This window comes from Maniola hyperantus, chromosome 23 (assembly GCF_902806685.2).
Source record: "Maniola hyperantus chromosome 23, iAphHyp1.2, whole genome shotgun sequence".
Lineage (NCBI taxonomy): Eukaryota > Metazoa > Arthropoda > Insecta > Lepidoptera > Nymphalidae > Maniola > Maniola hyperantus.
In genome coordinates this window covers 4,796,156-4,811,115 of record NC_048558.1, presented here as the reverse complement: position 1 = coordinate 4,811,115, position 14,960 = coordinate 4,796,156, and the positions used below count along the sequence as shown (strand labels likewise).

The following is a 14,960-nucleotide window of genomic DNA, read 5'->3' as shown; positions in this document are numbered from 1 at the left end:
TCTCTTTTATTTCTATGTAAAGGTCACTGTTTCCCAAACTTCACTCTTGACTTGACTCATAGGGGATATATACTATTATTATCCTACTCGTATATAAAAAATATTTTTTATTGAAAGAACTACATTTTATCCAAAAGCTAAGAATATAAATAATGTTAAAAATCATAGATAAGTAGGATGCATGTTCCCAATATCAAACCTATTCCCAATATCAAAACTATTTTAATTATCACCGTGTGTAATACGCCCATGGTAGGTATGAAAAATATTTTCTTTCTTTCTTTGGCTCTAGGGGAGTGAGTTTTTGACATAGCAGTATGACAATAGAAATCGAGTATGTCAGTCAACTTACTGACTGGCATATTTTATCAGTAGGTACATATAGTGTAAATCGCTACGTCTAGAAGCTTGGGATTTTTGCATGCAAGTTATTTTTATAACATAAACTAAGAAAGGATTTCAGATACATCTGGTTAACAAGCAAACATTTGGTTTGCTGGTAATTTGAAGTTCATTCTAATGACGATGACCACCACAGGCCGGGTGCGTAGCTGCGTGCACTAACGTTCTGATAGATAACAAGCTTTATCACAACATACATTAATATCAGGTACAGTTAGCGAAAAACTCCCTTCAAACCCTACAATTTCTTTCAATTTATCTATATATATTAGAAATATTATATCACACATCTCTACATAGTATAAAAATTACTTTCCGCCATTTGTGCCTCTGTACGCTTAGCTCTTTTAAACTACGCAACAGATTTCAATGTTTTCATTGTGCTATATAGAATATGGGTCAAAAATCGTATTATATTTTAAATTAAGTACTTATAGACAAGAAGGCTATTAGCACCCGTGATGCTAGTTATAACATAATTTATTATAATTTTACTTTCTCTACATGATTGTAATAATATGTACCTACTACCTACCCTATGTATTTCACTAATAAATAGTGCCTATAAAGCGTTTTTCCTTGTCTGTACCTAACTCGTTGAGGACATTATAACGAGCTAGTTGAACAGTGCACAATGTTCTAGTACTCGATACGCATTTAACAACAATTATGAAAAGTCCCAATAAACGATTTAAAATATGAATAAAAAATATTAAATAAAATAACTAAAAGTGCCAACTTTGACAACGCTTGATTCAAGAAGTGAATTTGAGGTGTAACTTAGATCTGAATTAAATGACAATTTTGTTTAATTTTAACTTAAGTTTGTATATTTTTAACGGATACCAAACACCAAAATGATTACTCGTAAGTATTTTTTCCCCCTTTTTTAGCATTAGTACATAGTTTAATTAATTTAGTTTTATAGGTATTATTTTTCATCCTTGTACATGATTAAGTTAATTAGATAATAAAATAAGTGGTTGCAAAGTGAGAACAAATGTACCTAACAGGGAAGGCACTAGTTCGCACGACACAATTTTTACTTATTTGGGAGCTAGTGGTCAAACATTTTTTGTGACCATTATTTTTGCAAATAAAGATAATTTATTTAAATTTTTTAACACCTTGGTATAAACAGTGTTAACAAAGAAACTATCAACAAACTTAGGTATGTACGTCAAAATTTATTTTTAAATATAATTTCGATTTGAATGTAAGTATTTTCGATTCTGAGTCAATTTGTTTCTGTTTTAGCTTCTTAAGTCGTGCTTTTTAACTTTTTCTAAGCTTCAGTCATAAGTTTCCAAAGTCTTTTTCTCTGCAAGTGTAAGAATGCATGTCTGGCTACCACCTATCTAAGCATATAAAAATATATGCTTGTGTTCCTATTAAGTATTTATTTTAATAAACTAACCGTGATACCGAAACGCAATTATTATATTTAAATAATAATATTTATTTATTTAAAATTCTAAATTTTAACAATATATGAGTATTAAGATGAAGAACTACTTCGATAAATAGTGAAATAGAATCCATACTAGGTGACAGGTGTCCTCTCAAATCCTCTTCTAAAAAATTTAGATTTACTAATTACTTCTAGTAGGTTAAACAATACAATTTTATTAAGTTTTATTTATCAAGAACATCGAACTTATTTACAAGTAGGTACGGTGAATGTTATATATTATTATCAAAAGATAACGATATGTCGTAAATAAATTGCTTATCTTTTGGATAAAAAATTATTATTTTACGTTAAAGTAAATAGAATTTTGCTAATGGAAACTTTTGTACCTCAATAAAGATTTTATAAGTATTTCGATAGACTTAATTTTTATTGGCCACTCAGTCATTTTAATAATATGAGAAAAACAGTACCATGTTCGAAAATACCACTGATTTTCATAAGAAATCGTAATTTTTTTACTATTTCCAAAGACAACCAACAGAAAACTTTGCTAAAGCTTACGGAAATCGATATTCGGTATCTGTTCTTAGCCTATTAAAATCTTTCTCTCAAGTAAATCCAGGTGAACAAAGTTGCGGACACCATCTATTTGGTACAGAGATAACTTGCATCCCGGACACGGATATAGGCAACTTTATATCCCGAAAAATAAACGGGATTACTAAAAAATCTACATCCATGTGGACGAAGTCGCAAGCATCGTCTAGTACCTATTGTTAATACTTATTATGGTTTTTATCGCAGGAAAAAATAAATTCGATGTGGAGAACGACCTAAATGATGATTTAATAGAAATACTTAAATAATAACTGATGAAATTATACATTGTATAGATTGCAGTCTAGGTCTGCATTATCTAAATGTATCTAGTTGCTGGGAAATTATTCCTGGTGCATCATAAACATGCAAATCAATACTGGACTTTACATCTTATGCACAGCACGTCATTAGATCAACTTGTTGGCCTTGTAAATAATACACCTAGAATATATCACTACTCTTATCTATATTTACAAAACTGTTTATAAATATGTAATTGATATATTCAACTAGCATAATAGGTCTGTACCTAATCGTAACTTGGTCAACATAGGAAATTTTGCAGGATATGCCTACTAAGCACCTACCTAATTCCAGATATAAATAAACAAGTGTATCTAAATCAATGACTTCTATTGATCTAAATATATAAAAGAAAAAGGTGACTGACTGACTAACTGATCAAACTGAACTCAAACTACTGGACGGATCGGGCTGAAATTTGGCATGCAGATAGCTATTATGACGTAGACTTCTGTTAAGAAAAGATTTTTGAAAATTTAACCCTTAAGGGGGTTTTGAAACAGGGTTTTGAAATTTGTGCAGTCCACGCGGATGAAGTCGCGAGCATAAGCTAGTTATTAATAAATCATCATATCGTATTAATAAATAGGGTAGAAATTACTTGTATATTGTAAAAAAGCTCTACTGTTTACTATGATATACTCCTTTCCTCCGTTTCCAATTTTTTTAAATCAAATCTTTAATAAATTTAAATAGGAGTGAATTTCTACTTAAAATGTGTTGTATGGAAATGTTAGGAATGCATCCATAACTGTGCGGAAAAAATTCCGAAGAGAATTTTGGTGAGTGATTCTCCGCTACATAATGTCGCCCAGGCCTTATAATTACGGTAATAATATAATGATATCCCCGAACTAAGAATGCCTTATTGCTCTCATAAGGCAAGAAGTTCGCTTTACTATTATTCATTTGTTGTGAAATTATGTATGCCAATTAAAAATGAAATAATTCCGTTTCTTTACAATATTTATCTAATTTTATGTAATTTATTCAAGTGCAGGATACAACTGAAATTATATGTACACAAGTTCAGTTTCTAATATGCAGCCGTTTTTGAAATAGAGCGTCAAATTAGTACTGAAATAAAGCTTTTTTTTTTTTTTATCCAATATTCGGCTGAAGGGCATCATATTATGTTTAAACTTGAAGTAATTACGCTCAGTAATTCAGAAGTTATAAGGCTGTGGCAGATGGACGGATGGACGGACAAGTGCAATTCCATTCAAGTAGACTCAGAGACCTCGCTTCCCTCGCTCAAACAATTATTTTGTTCACTAAAGAATACTTTTGGCTTTATGAGGGGTTTTCAAGGAACAAGAAATTATTTTTTAAGCTATTTGACAAGACACTCATTCGTCTTATTAATAAGGAAGGTGAAATCAATAAGGTAGCTGTAAGTTCATTTAAAAATAGTTCAATGTCATAAAAATTATGCCAACGGTCGCCACAGCAGCAGTGGGACAGCAATTGATTGAAAAAAGCAACAAAAAAAAATAACACGACTGTTCATTGTGCACAAGGGCTTTATATAATACTAGCTTATGCTCGCGACTTCGTTCGCGTGAACTACACAAATTTCAAAACCCCTATTTCACCCCCTTAGGTGTTGAATTTTCAAAAATCCTTTCTTAGTGGATGCCTACGTCATAATAGATATCTGCATGCCAAATTTGAGCCCGATCCGTCCAGTAGTTTGAGCTGTGCGTTGATAGATCAGTCAGTCAGTCAGTCAGTCAGTCACGTTTTCATTTTATATATTTAGATTATAAACATACCTAGTGTTTATAATCTTTTGCTTCAATAGTTTTTTTTATAACAACTTACTTTAATTTTATTTACCTTGTATGTTATTTTTTTTATTGACAACCATGGACTTACATCCCTGGTTGTCAATAAAAAAAATTACTTACTTAAAAAAGATCTGTTTGCTTTTTTGGGGATTGTGCTACACTACAAAGTTTGAGAAACTATGGTAGACTCGTCACATAGTACTAAGAGTGATTAAGTGTTAATATAACCTAGGTATTACTTAAGTAGTATTTGCTTTTAATTTATTATTTAACTAGCTTATGCTCGCGACTTCGTCCGCGTGGACCACACAAATTTCAAACCCCTATTTCACCCCCTTAAGGGTTGAATTTTCAAAAATCCTTTCTTAGCGGATGCCTACCTCATAATAGCTATCTGCATGCCAAATTTCAGCCCGATCCGTCCAGTGGTTTGAGCTGTGCGTTGATAGATCAGTCAGTCAGTCAGTCAGTCACCTTTTCCTTTTATATATTTAGATAATGAATACGAATAAGACGAACAAAAATACTGATTATTCCAGAAGGTTGCACTAGAAACTATGAGAAACTATAGAATAGCATAAAAATCGAATCGACCAAAAAGTACTTTAACGGTGGTTACGCACTCATCCGATCCGAGTCCGTGAAAACACGTTCCGAAGTTGTCATAGGACTATTTGTATGGTAGCTCTAGAGCGTTTGTGCACTCACCCATATTCGGTTCGTATCCGTGATTCTTCGAAGTCGTCGTCATACAAATACGTACCTACTCATTCGATTCGTATTTTTACGGAATCCGTGATTTCACGAATGAGTGCACAAACGCCCTTAAGTCCTTTGACGATTGGTATTGGCCCTGAAAGAATATTATTTAAATTTGTGCAGCCTAGTACTGTTTTGAAAACGTGGTATTATAATAATAAATGCACTTTATGCAGTCGCTTGCATTCCTATTATCACCCATTGCAGTTTGCTAAGTAAATTGGCGACAAGGTCGAATATAGTAAATTGACTTCAACCACATAGGTACATAAATACCTTCATAATCTGTATATATAAAATTCAAAGTCCTGACTGACTGACTGACATATATATCAACGCACAGCCTAAGCCGCTGGTCTTAGAGACATGAAATTTTGAGGGTGTGTTCTTTGTAAAGAGTAGGTATCCACTAAGAAAGGATTTTTCGAAATTCTACCCCTAAGTGGGTTAAATAGGGGATGAAAGTTTGTACGAAAGTACGTAATTTTTCAAGTTATTTGCATGAAAATTGGTATTTGGGTTTTCGGTCAAAAATGAAGAAATACGTATTCCAGGATTTTCGGAAATTCAACCCCCACCTCTATTTTCTAAATTCCACCCGAGCGAAGCCGGGGCGGGTCAGCTAGTACCTACATAATATTATGACGTAAATTAGAAATAATATGATGACATAGATATCTAATCTAGATGTGCTTACCTAGTCTATTTTTAGACAACGAAGTGATCCTATAGGGTTCCTTTTTTCTATGGAGATACGGAACCCAAAAAGTAAGCAAGCTGTGAGTCAAATGCATGCTTTTTAGGGTTCCGTACCTCAAAAGGAAAAACGGAACCCTTATAGGATCACTTTGTTGTCTGTCAGTCAAGAAACCTACAGTGTACTTCCCGTTGACCTAAAATCATGAAATTTGGCAGTTAGGTAGATCTTATAGCTGACATTTGGGGAAAAATCTGAAAACCGTGAATTTGTGGTTACATCACACAAAAAAAATTAAATTGTGGTCATGAACTAATAATTAGTATTTTCAATTTTCTAACTAAGATAACTATATCAAGTGGGGTATCATATTATTATGAAAGGTCTTCACCTGTGAATTCTAAAACAGATTTTTATTTATTTTTATGTATCATAGTTTTTGAATTATCGTGCAAAATGTCGAAAAAATACGACTGTAGTACGGAACCCTCATTGCGCGATCCTGACTCGCACTTGACCGGTTTTTTTTATGAAGTGTATGTACACAGAGAAATCGTACAAGTGATAACAGATAACCTCCCAGCAGTCCGCGAACAAGCTCTGTTTAAGGAGCACGTCGCGTTATCACATTTGTGACAACCGTGATGTAAGTCTTCCTAAATTTTACGCTAAGATATTAAAATAAGTTTATTTTTATTGAAAATCCAAATTAACCGTACCTACTAATTATAAATGTGCAAGTGTTTCTGTTTGTCCGTTAGCTTTTCACGGCTCGTCAGCTGTTTAACCGATTTTGACGGGTAGGTACAGAGTTTCACGGGTAACTACGAGCAGAGACAACTTTCATCCTTTCTATCTCAGAAAATCAAAGAGTTGAGGCCAAGTCGCTTACATAATATCAGTTATTGCCTATTGGGTACAGAGGCAGCTTGCATCTCTCAGACGGATATAAGTTAACTTTTGTCCCGGATTTTTTTCCAGTTCTCATGAGATATCCACGCGGACGAAATCACGGGCATCATCTATGTAGATTCTAGTGTTACTAACCCAAAAAAAGATTTTCAGTTTACCCTAGCGGAGGTTCCTTCTCAATTTCAACCAATTGTATTGCACAGTTAAAGAACCACTACACAGAGCTGGTGTAAAAATCAGGGCATTTAGGATTTAAGTAGGTACTTTAGGTACAGGCTGAAAATGCAAAATCAGAGTCGAAAATAAAATTTGATTTACACCCCCTCCTTAAATAGACATTTTAAAATATTTATTGGGTTTTCGCATGGTATTATACAGAGATTTAAAAAAAAACTTTCGTCTAAGGAAATTTAATAACCACCAAAGTTTTTATTTAACCACTGGCATGGCTACGAAACCCTTCCTTATATATGAATATTCTGGGCTCTGAGACGCTTGATCAGTTTTAGGGTTCCGTACTCGAAGGATGCCAACGGTACCCTATTACTAAGCCTCCGCTGTCCGTCCGTCCATCCGTCTGGCTGTCAGCGAGCTTTATCTTGTAAGCTGTAATAGGTAATGAGTTAAAATTTTGAAAGAATGTGTATTCTACTGCCGCGATAACAACAAATACTAAACAAATAATTAAATTTCAAAATGGCTGCCATAAAAATAAAAATAAAAACAAAAGTGCTATTTCTTGTACGATGGTAAAGAACCCTTCGTGTCCGAATCTAACTCGCACAGGACTGATTTTTTATAGATAAGTAAGTGGGTAATTTATATATCACAATATTACGCAAATGGCCGGTGCCCTCTTGCAGGTTATCACTAGTGCGAATGCGAACGTTTACGATAGAAGTGTTTTCCATTACTGTTCCGCTCTTGAAACTAAGCCCAATGGATTATAAAACGCATTGTCTTTCATACAATTATCTTTAGCCCCCTGAAAAGCTTAGATAGTGGTCATAAACTGCGTAAAATGATTATTGCTTAGGTACAGGAACAGGTAGGTACCTATTATTCTACTTAACTTGAAACATACCGGGTGGCCGGGGATGTGACGTTTAAAAGAAAAATTTAAATACCTACCTTATATTAAGTGGTATCCAAATCACTCATGTATGCTCAGCGATTTTTAGTCGTTTAGGAGATTTTTAATTTTTTGATGATTTTTTCATATACAGACACACATATACTTACTTACAGTCCATGATTCTCGGCAGGAGCAAATTGGTAATTTATGATTTCTAAAGTGTCTCTGTTGGTCTGGTGGGAGGCTTCGGCCTTCGGTTGTGGCTGATTACTATCTCTACCGGCAAAGCCGTGCCACCAAACGATTTAGCGTTCCGGTACGATGTCGCGTAGAAACCGATCAGGGATATGGGTTTAATAAAACTATCATACCCCTTCCAATTTAGACCGCTTCGATCTTTGACTGCATCATCACCATCATCACTTACCACCAGGTGAGATTGCAGTCAAGCCGCAAGCGCATGTATCAGATTAAAAAAGTACCCACCTACTAGCAGCTTTTCGGACACTAAAGTTAGTTGCTACTTCCTATGGCCAAACTTATCTGCGGCCAAGCTATTTATTTATTTATTTATTTACACTTTATTGCACACAACACAAAGTAAACATTGAAAAAACACAATACAGGATCTTAATCTAATAGCTGTAGCATGCAAAGGCGGCCTTATCGCTAAAGCGATCTCTTCCAGGCAACCTTTGACGAAAGGAATCACGAAAGCACGGGTTGGTGCGGCAGCCGAAAATGGCCCTAGGTATATTATATTATTATAAATTAGACTACATACACATTACATTCTAATAATACACAAATATATATAAATATATATACCTATATACATATCTGTATAATATACTACATAATTCTGTTTACATACATAAACTTAGCTATACTAAGGTAAGTGACGAATTCATATTGTTTCAGTATCGCTGAAAGAAGCAATGAAGATCGGTTTTATTGGCGGTGGAAGGTTGGCGTATGCCTTGGCAAGCGGATTCATATCAGCTGGTAAGTACATAATTATCATGGCTATAAGTAGTTTTCACAGGTTAAGGAGTTTTCGAGGTTAATTGTTATACGTAGACATTATGAGTTGCATATTAATGTATATCATAGTTTTATTGTATCTATTGTATTTGTGATTGATCGTAATCCTAATAATATTTTTTCCAACTTCCCCTGTGAAACTGGATTTTATGACTCTTTCTTCAGTTACCATCGTCCTTTGTGGGCCCGTTTATGGAAGTGAACCGTGAAAAACAATGGAATTCAAAATATCCTCAATATTCATAAATAAAATAAAAGCACTATCCTAGGTCAGCTATAATAATGATCGTGACTAACGGAACCCTACACTGCGCGTGGCACGCCACGCACTTGGCCGGTTTTTAAAAAAGTAAAAAGGTTTTTTTAATTGAATGATTAGGTTAGGTAGGTATTATTTTTGAAATCAAGACAATTTTTTCGTACCCATTTGTTCCAACCACGACCCAACTATTGCATTAATTATAGTAGGTACTTAATATTACTACCTACTATTATTTATATACTAATCTTATCGTATTTATCAATGTTTGTAAACGTAATCAGCTGGTTAGTATTAGGTTTAAAAACAATGACGAAATAAAAGTACCAACCTATCTACCTGCACAACGTACCACCTAAGCTGGAACACTAAATCTCTTGGCAGCACGCCTTTGCCAGCAGGGTGGTAACTAACCACAGCCGAAGCCTCTTACGCGACCTGACCAAAATACTTAATTATAAACTATAAATTTCCAAATTATTTCTGCTGTGAATCGAACCCAGAGCCTCCCATTTAAAATACCATAGTGCTCACCATTGGCACAGAACATAATATGATAGTGCTAAACTGCTAACGCACCATTGCAGCGCCAGGGAGATCGTCAAAAATACATACATATTACAATAATGGAGGAAAATTGACTTTGTTTGTCATATTTGCAGGTTTGGCAAAAGCAGATGAAATCACAGCGAGTTGTCATCCATCGGATTTGGTCTCCGCTGAGGCATTCAAGGTAAACCACACATCGGCATGACACACCATTGTTGTGAAAGTACCTAGTACCTACAATATAACAAATAACAATTATTTGGCACATATTCTTATAGTAGCTTATGCCCACGACTTCGTACGCGTGGACTACACAAAATTCAAACCCCTATTTTACCCTCTTAGGGGTTGAATTTTCAAAAATCCTTTCTTTGTCTGCGTCATAATAGCCACCTGCATGCCAAATTTCAGCCCGATCTGTCCAGTAGTTTGAGCTGTGATAGAGTTAGAGCGATGATAGATCAGTCAGTTAGTAAGTCAGTCATTTGTCGTTTTATATATGTAGATTGAAAACGGCATTAATATATTGCAGCAGCAGCACCACATTCTTCAATCATAATATCCAAAGTAGGTACTATAATAGGAGATACCGTTTTCGTTCACAGCACACAGCCGGAATAGCACACACTATGGTACATGATTAATCTAGCAAAACATAACATTTATTTTAAAAATATGGGGACGTATACTTTAAATACCTTTTTTCCTGCGTGTTGCGGGACGGGGTATTTATTTCAACCGACCACGAGTCGAGAGAGGAAAACTCCTTGAAAATGGTGACAATTATTATTATGGGATCACTCATCCAGCACGATGACATGAATTTGCGATAAATAAAAAGGTGGCGCGAAGCGGCTGAAAGAGGAGGGCTAAGGTCATTTTCTTAATCTTAAGCCGCATCTTCACCTTTTATTTTCTGGGACGGTTTTGCCAAGCATGTTACAGCTTTGCCGGTATTAAATCAAACAAATTATTTCCTCTCTGTTCAGAAATTGGGAGCAACAGCACTGTTTGAAAACATACCAGTAGTAGAAAGGTCAGAGGTGGTGATAGTGTCTGTCAAACCGGATGTGGTGGTGCCAGCTCTGCAAGATGTGAAAGACCTGGCTGCGTCGAAGAACAAGCTGTTCATATCGGTAGCTATGGGGGTGTCCACAGGAACTATTGAAAAGGTAAATTTAGGACTTAGTCCGCGTTGATTAGGTTTTTGAAATCCTTGGGAACTTTCTGATTGTCCGGGATCAAAAGTAGCTTATATGTCTTTCCCCGGGTTGCAATTTAACTCTGTACCGAATTTCATCAAAATCGGTTAAACGGTATGTATGGATACAATTCATTCTATTTCAGGTTCTCCCAATAGAAGCTCGCGTGATCCGGGTGATGCCAAACACACCTGCTCTAGTCAATGAAGGTGCTGCAGCTTTGAGTAGAGGGTCCAGAGCAACGGCAGACGACGCCAAGGTGGCTGCTCAGCTGTTCCGCGCTGTAGGAACTTGCGAAGAAGTACCAGAGTACCAGATGGATGCTGTTACTGCTCTCAGTGGCAGCGGGCCAGCTTATGTGAGTCATACGCTCTATTGTCTTCGAACTCTAGAGTTAAGATGTTTACATATTCCTGGAATAATTCCATGGTGGTTGCTATGCTCTCAGTTGTTCCTCGATAATAACTTGAGAAGAAGCTGAGTACGGTCTACCTACTTAAATGCTCTTGTGAGGGGATCGATCGGACCGACCTATGTATAAGTAAAATTCTGAACTCTAGACGTGCTTCTGTCACATTAGAGTAGGGTTCTTATAGTCTTGATTCTAGGCAGGATCGAAAGCCGTGCCGCCAAGTGATTTAGCGGTACGGTACGATGCCGCCGTATAGAAACCGATAAGGTTTAATTAAAATTAAACTGTCATATCCCTTCCAAATTAGCCTGCTTCCATCCTAGATGGCATCATCACTTATCACCAGCTGAGATCGCCGTCACAGGCTAACTTGTAAATGTAATGGAAAACAAGGATCGATACGGTTTCACAACTCACAGTTTGGTTTTTAAAAATCACAAATTGTGGTGTTTCAGATCTACATGCTAATAGAATCGCTAGCCGAAGGTGGAGTCCGTTGCGGTCTACCACGGGACCTTGCTCTGCGTCTGGCTACGCAGACCACACTGGGCTCAGCAGCCATGCTGCGTAACGGTGGACACCCGGCCGCCATGAAGGACAACGTCACATCCCCTGCAGGATCCACAGCGGAGGGGACCTATCACTTAGAAAAGAACGGTAGGAATTTGCACCCCTTTCTTAATTGTCTCTGAGAGTCTAGGTGAGGATGAGCTCCGTTGCCACGTACCACGGGACCTGGACACTGGGCTCAGCGGCCATGCTGCGGCGAACACCCGGCCGCCATGAAGGACATCGTCATCTCTCCTGCAGGATCCACTGCGGAGGGAACCTATCACTTAGAAAAGAACGGTATGGCATAATGTGCACCCCTATCTTAATTATGTCTGATGAGAATCGCTAGCCGACAATGAGGCCCGTTGCGGTCTACCACGGTACCTGGCTCTGCGTTTGACCACGCAGACCACACTAGGCTCGGCGTTCATGCTGCAGCGAACACCCGGCCGCCATGAAGGACATCGTCATCTCTCCTGCAGGATCCACTGCGGAAGGGACCTATCACTTAGAAAAGAACGGTAGGAATTTGCACCCCTTTCTTAATTGTCTCTGAGAGAGGATGAGGTCCCTTGCCAGGTACCACGGGACCTGGCTCTGCGTCTGGCCACGCAGACCACACTGGACTCGACGGCCATGCTGCGGCGAACGCCTGGCCGCCATGAAGGACAACGTCACATCTGCAGGATCCACTGCGGAGGGAACCTATCACTTAGAAAAGAACGGTATGGCATAATGTGCACCCGTATCTTAATTATGTCTGATGAGAATCACTAGCCGACAATGAGGCCCGTTGCGGTCTACCACGGTACCTGGCTCTGCGTTTGGCCACGCAGACCACACTGGGCTCAGCTGCCATGCTGCGTAACGGTGGACACCCGGCCGCCATGAAGGACAACACCATCTCTCCAGCAGAATCCACTGCGGAGGGGACCTATCACTACAAGAACGGTATGGCATATAATGGGCATCCCTTTATTATCCCTGAACTCCGATCTTATTCTTCTTCTTCGTCTTGAAATGCCGGCTCCTATCGGAGTTTGGCAATCATTAGGGCTATCTGCACCTTGGACACTGCTGCGCGGAAGAGAGATAGATCCCAACATCAATTCCCGATCTTAATAGATTCGGTAATTGGTGGTGGGGTTCGTTGCAGTCTTCATCGTCATCATCATGATCAATCCATCGCCGGCCCACTTTTGAGCACGGGTCTCCTCTCAGAATGAGAAGGGCTTAGCCTAAATATCCACCACGCTGCCAAACTGCGGATTGGCAAACTTCACACATTGAGAACATTATGGAGAACTCTCGGGCATGCAGGTTTCCTCACGATGTTTTTATTCACCATTAAAGCAAGTGATATTAATTTTTTTTAAAGTAGAGCGCATATAAATTATGACTCCTATAAGTTATATGTCCGGAATCGAACCTCCGACCCCCGAATACTATCACCGCTATATAAATAAAAATCTTCCTTTATTACATTAGTTTGTATGTAATGTACAAATTTTTACTGCAATTTGCAGTAATAACTAAAAATTACCTTTTTGATTTCAGGCTTCAGATCAGCTCTTATCGGTGCAGTGGTGGCAGCGATGGAAAGGTGTAAAGTAGTCAATAAATTATATCAATAAGTAAAATAATAAAATGATTTTTTTTTTAACATTGAGTCTCCGAAATATTTTGTTTTTTTTTCTATCATAAAATCTATCCAAATTTTCAATTTGTTTTTTATTAACTCTAAAACCGTCCCACGTATAAGTAGGCGAGAGGTCGAGATGGCAATCGGGGTGGGGACGCCCCGCACACCCGCACAGCGCTAACCCGGTGTGGGCGAGCGCGGGTGACGTGCGGCTGTGCAGGGCGTCCCCCCACCTCTTACCCCGATTGCCATCTGGACCTGTCGCGGACTATAGCAATATGAAGTTAGTAGCTTGACTTCTGTAGGTACCTACAGGTTTTTAATAGTCCGTGAGAACTCTGTGATATTTCAGGATATAAAGTAGCCTATGTGGATGCAAGTTATCGCTAACAGACAGACAGACGGACGGACTGACAGACAGACACACTTTCGCATTAATATTAGTACTTATGGATTAAAAAAAGAAAAGAGTTTTTTGTCAATATATGTGACGTTATGACAGCTCACAGTCACAGCTCATGAACTAAAATAGATGGCGTGTAGTGTTTTCGCGGTGAAAACGCTTGCATTTTTATTGCATTTATCGATCGCATAAAATTTTGGCAAATTTTTGGTAGTCAATTATCATTTTAGGATCAACTTAAGACACTTTTCATCATCATCATCATCATCTACCGATAGACGTCCAATGCTGGACATAGGTCTCCTGTAGGGACTTCCACACGCCACGGTCTTGCGCCGCCTGAATGTGCGACTCGTCTGATGTCGTCCGTCCACCTAGTGGGGGTCTTCCAACGCTGCGTCTTCCGGTGCGAGGTCACCATTCCAACACCTTGAGACCCCAACGTCTATCGGTTTTACGAACTATGTGTCCTGCCAATTGTCACTTCAGCTTCGCAACCCGTTGAGCTATGTCGGTTACTCTTGTTTTACGGATCTCCTCATTTCTGATTTGATCACGTAGATAAACTCCAAGCATAGCTCTGTCCATCGCCCGCTGAGTGACTCTTTCTTATAAGGCTCATAGTTATTAGAACCATGTACTCGAAGACTTTGGTCTTCAAGCACAGGAATTTTGGACAAGAAGACATTTCGAAGCTTCGAACGCTGCACAACCGAGTTGGATTCGGCGGCTGTCAATTCAATAATTTATTAAATAAATGTAGGTACACTAATATTACGACATAATAAATAAACAGTGATAAACAGTAAGTAGATATAAAGTGCCATCTTTTATTGTATGGTAGAACTAATTTAACCATAGACAATAATTGGGTCTCTCTTAATGCCAATTCATAGTGCGACAAGGATATCTTGGCGCGTGGCGAAAATTGGAACTAATGTTGCC

At 37.8% G+C, this 14,960-nt stretch overlaps 1 protein-coding gene across 2 annotated transcripts; it reads left to right on the top strand.

Annotated features, from left to right (window-relative positions):
• The first annotated feature begins 1,008 nt into the window (after positions 1-1,008).
• On the top strand, positions 1,009-13,693 carry P5cr-2 (Pyrroline-5-carboxylate reductase-like 2). 2 transcript variants are annotated; one of them, XM_034981031.2, is made up of 7 exons: positions 1,009-1,269; positions 8,874-8,957; positions 9,918-9,988; positions 10,794-10,976; positions 11,152-11,364; positions 11,874-12,075; positions 13,528-13,693. In XM_034981031.2, the coding sequence occupies exons 1-7, from the start codon at positions 1,260-1,262 to the stop codon at positions 13,602-13,604; spliced, it is 840 nt and encodes a 279-aa protein (XP_034836922.1). In that variant the 5' UTR covers positions 1,009-1,259; the 3' UTR covers positions 13,605-13,693. The 2 variants fall into 2 exon arrangements, with proteins under 2 accessions (XP_034836922.1, XP_034836924.1); XM_034981033.2 differs by lacking the exon at positions 1,009-1,269 and adding an exon at positions 6,456-6,611.
• The last annotated feature ends 1,267 nt before the right edge of the window (positions 13,694-14,960 follow it).

Bases quoted from the DNA above. Each gene is read 5' to 3' on its own strand.
- P5cr-2 (XM_034981031.2), top strand. The intron at 8,958-9,917 runs GTAAGTACATAA...TCATATTTGCAG, and splicing joins AAGCGGATTCATATCAGCTG to GTTTGGCAAAAGCAGATGAA. The intron at 11,365-11,873 runs GTGAGTCATACG...GTGGTGTTTCAG, and splicing joins GTGGCAGCGGGCCAGCTTAT to ATCTACATGCTAATAGAATC.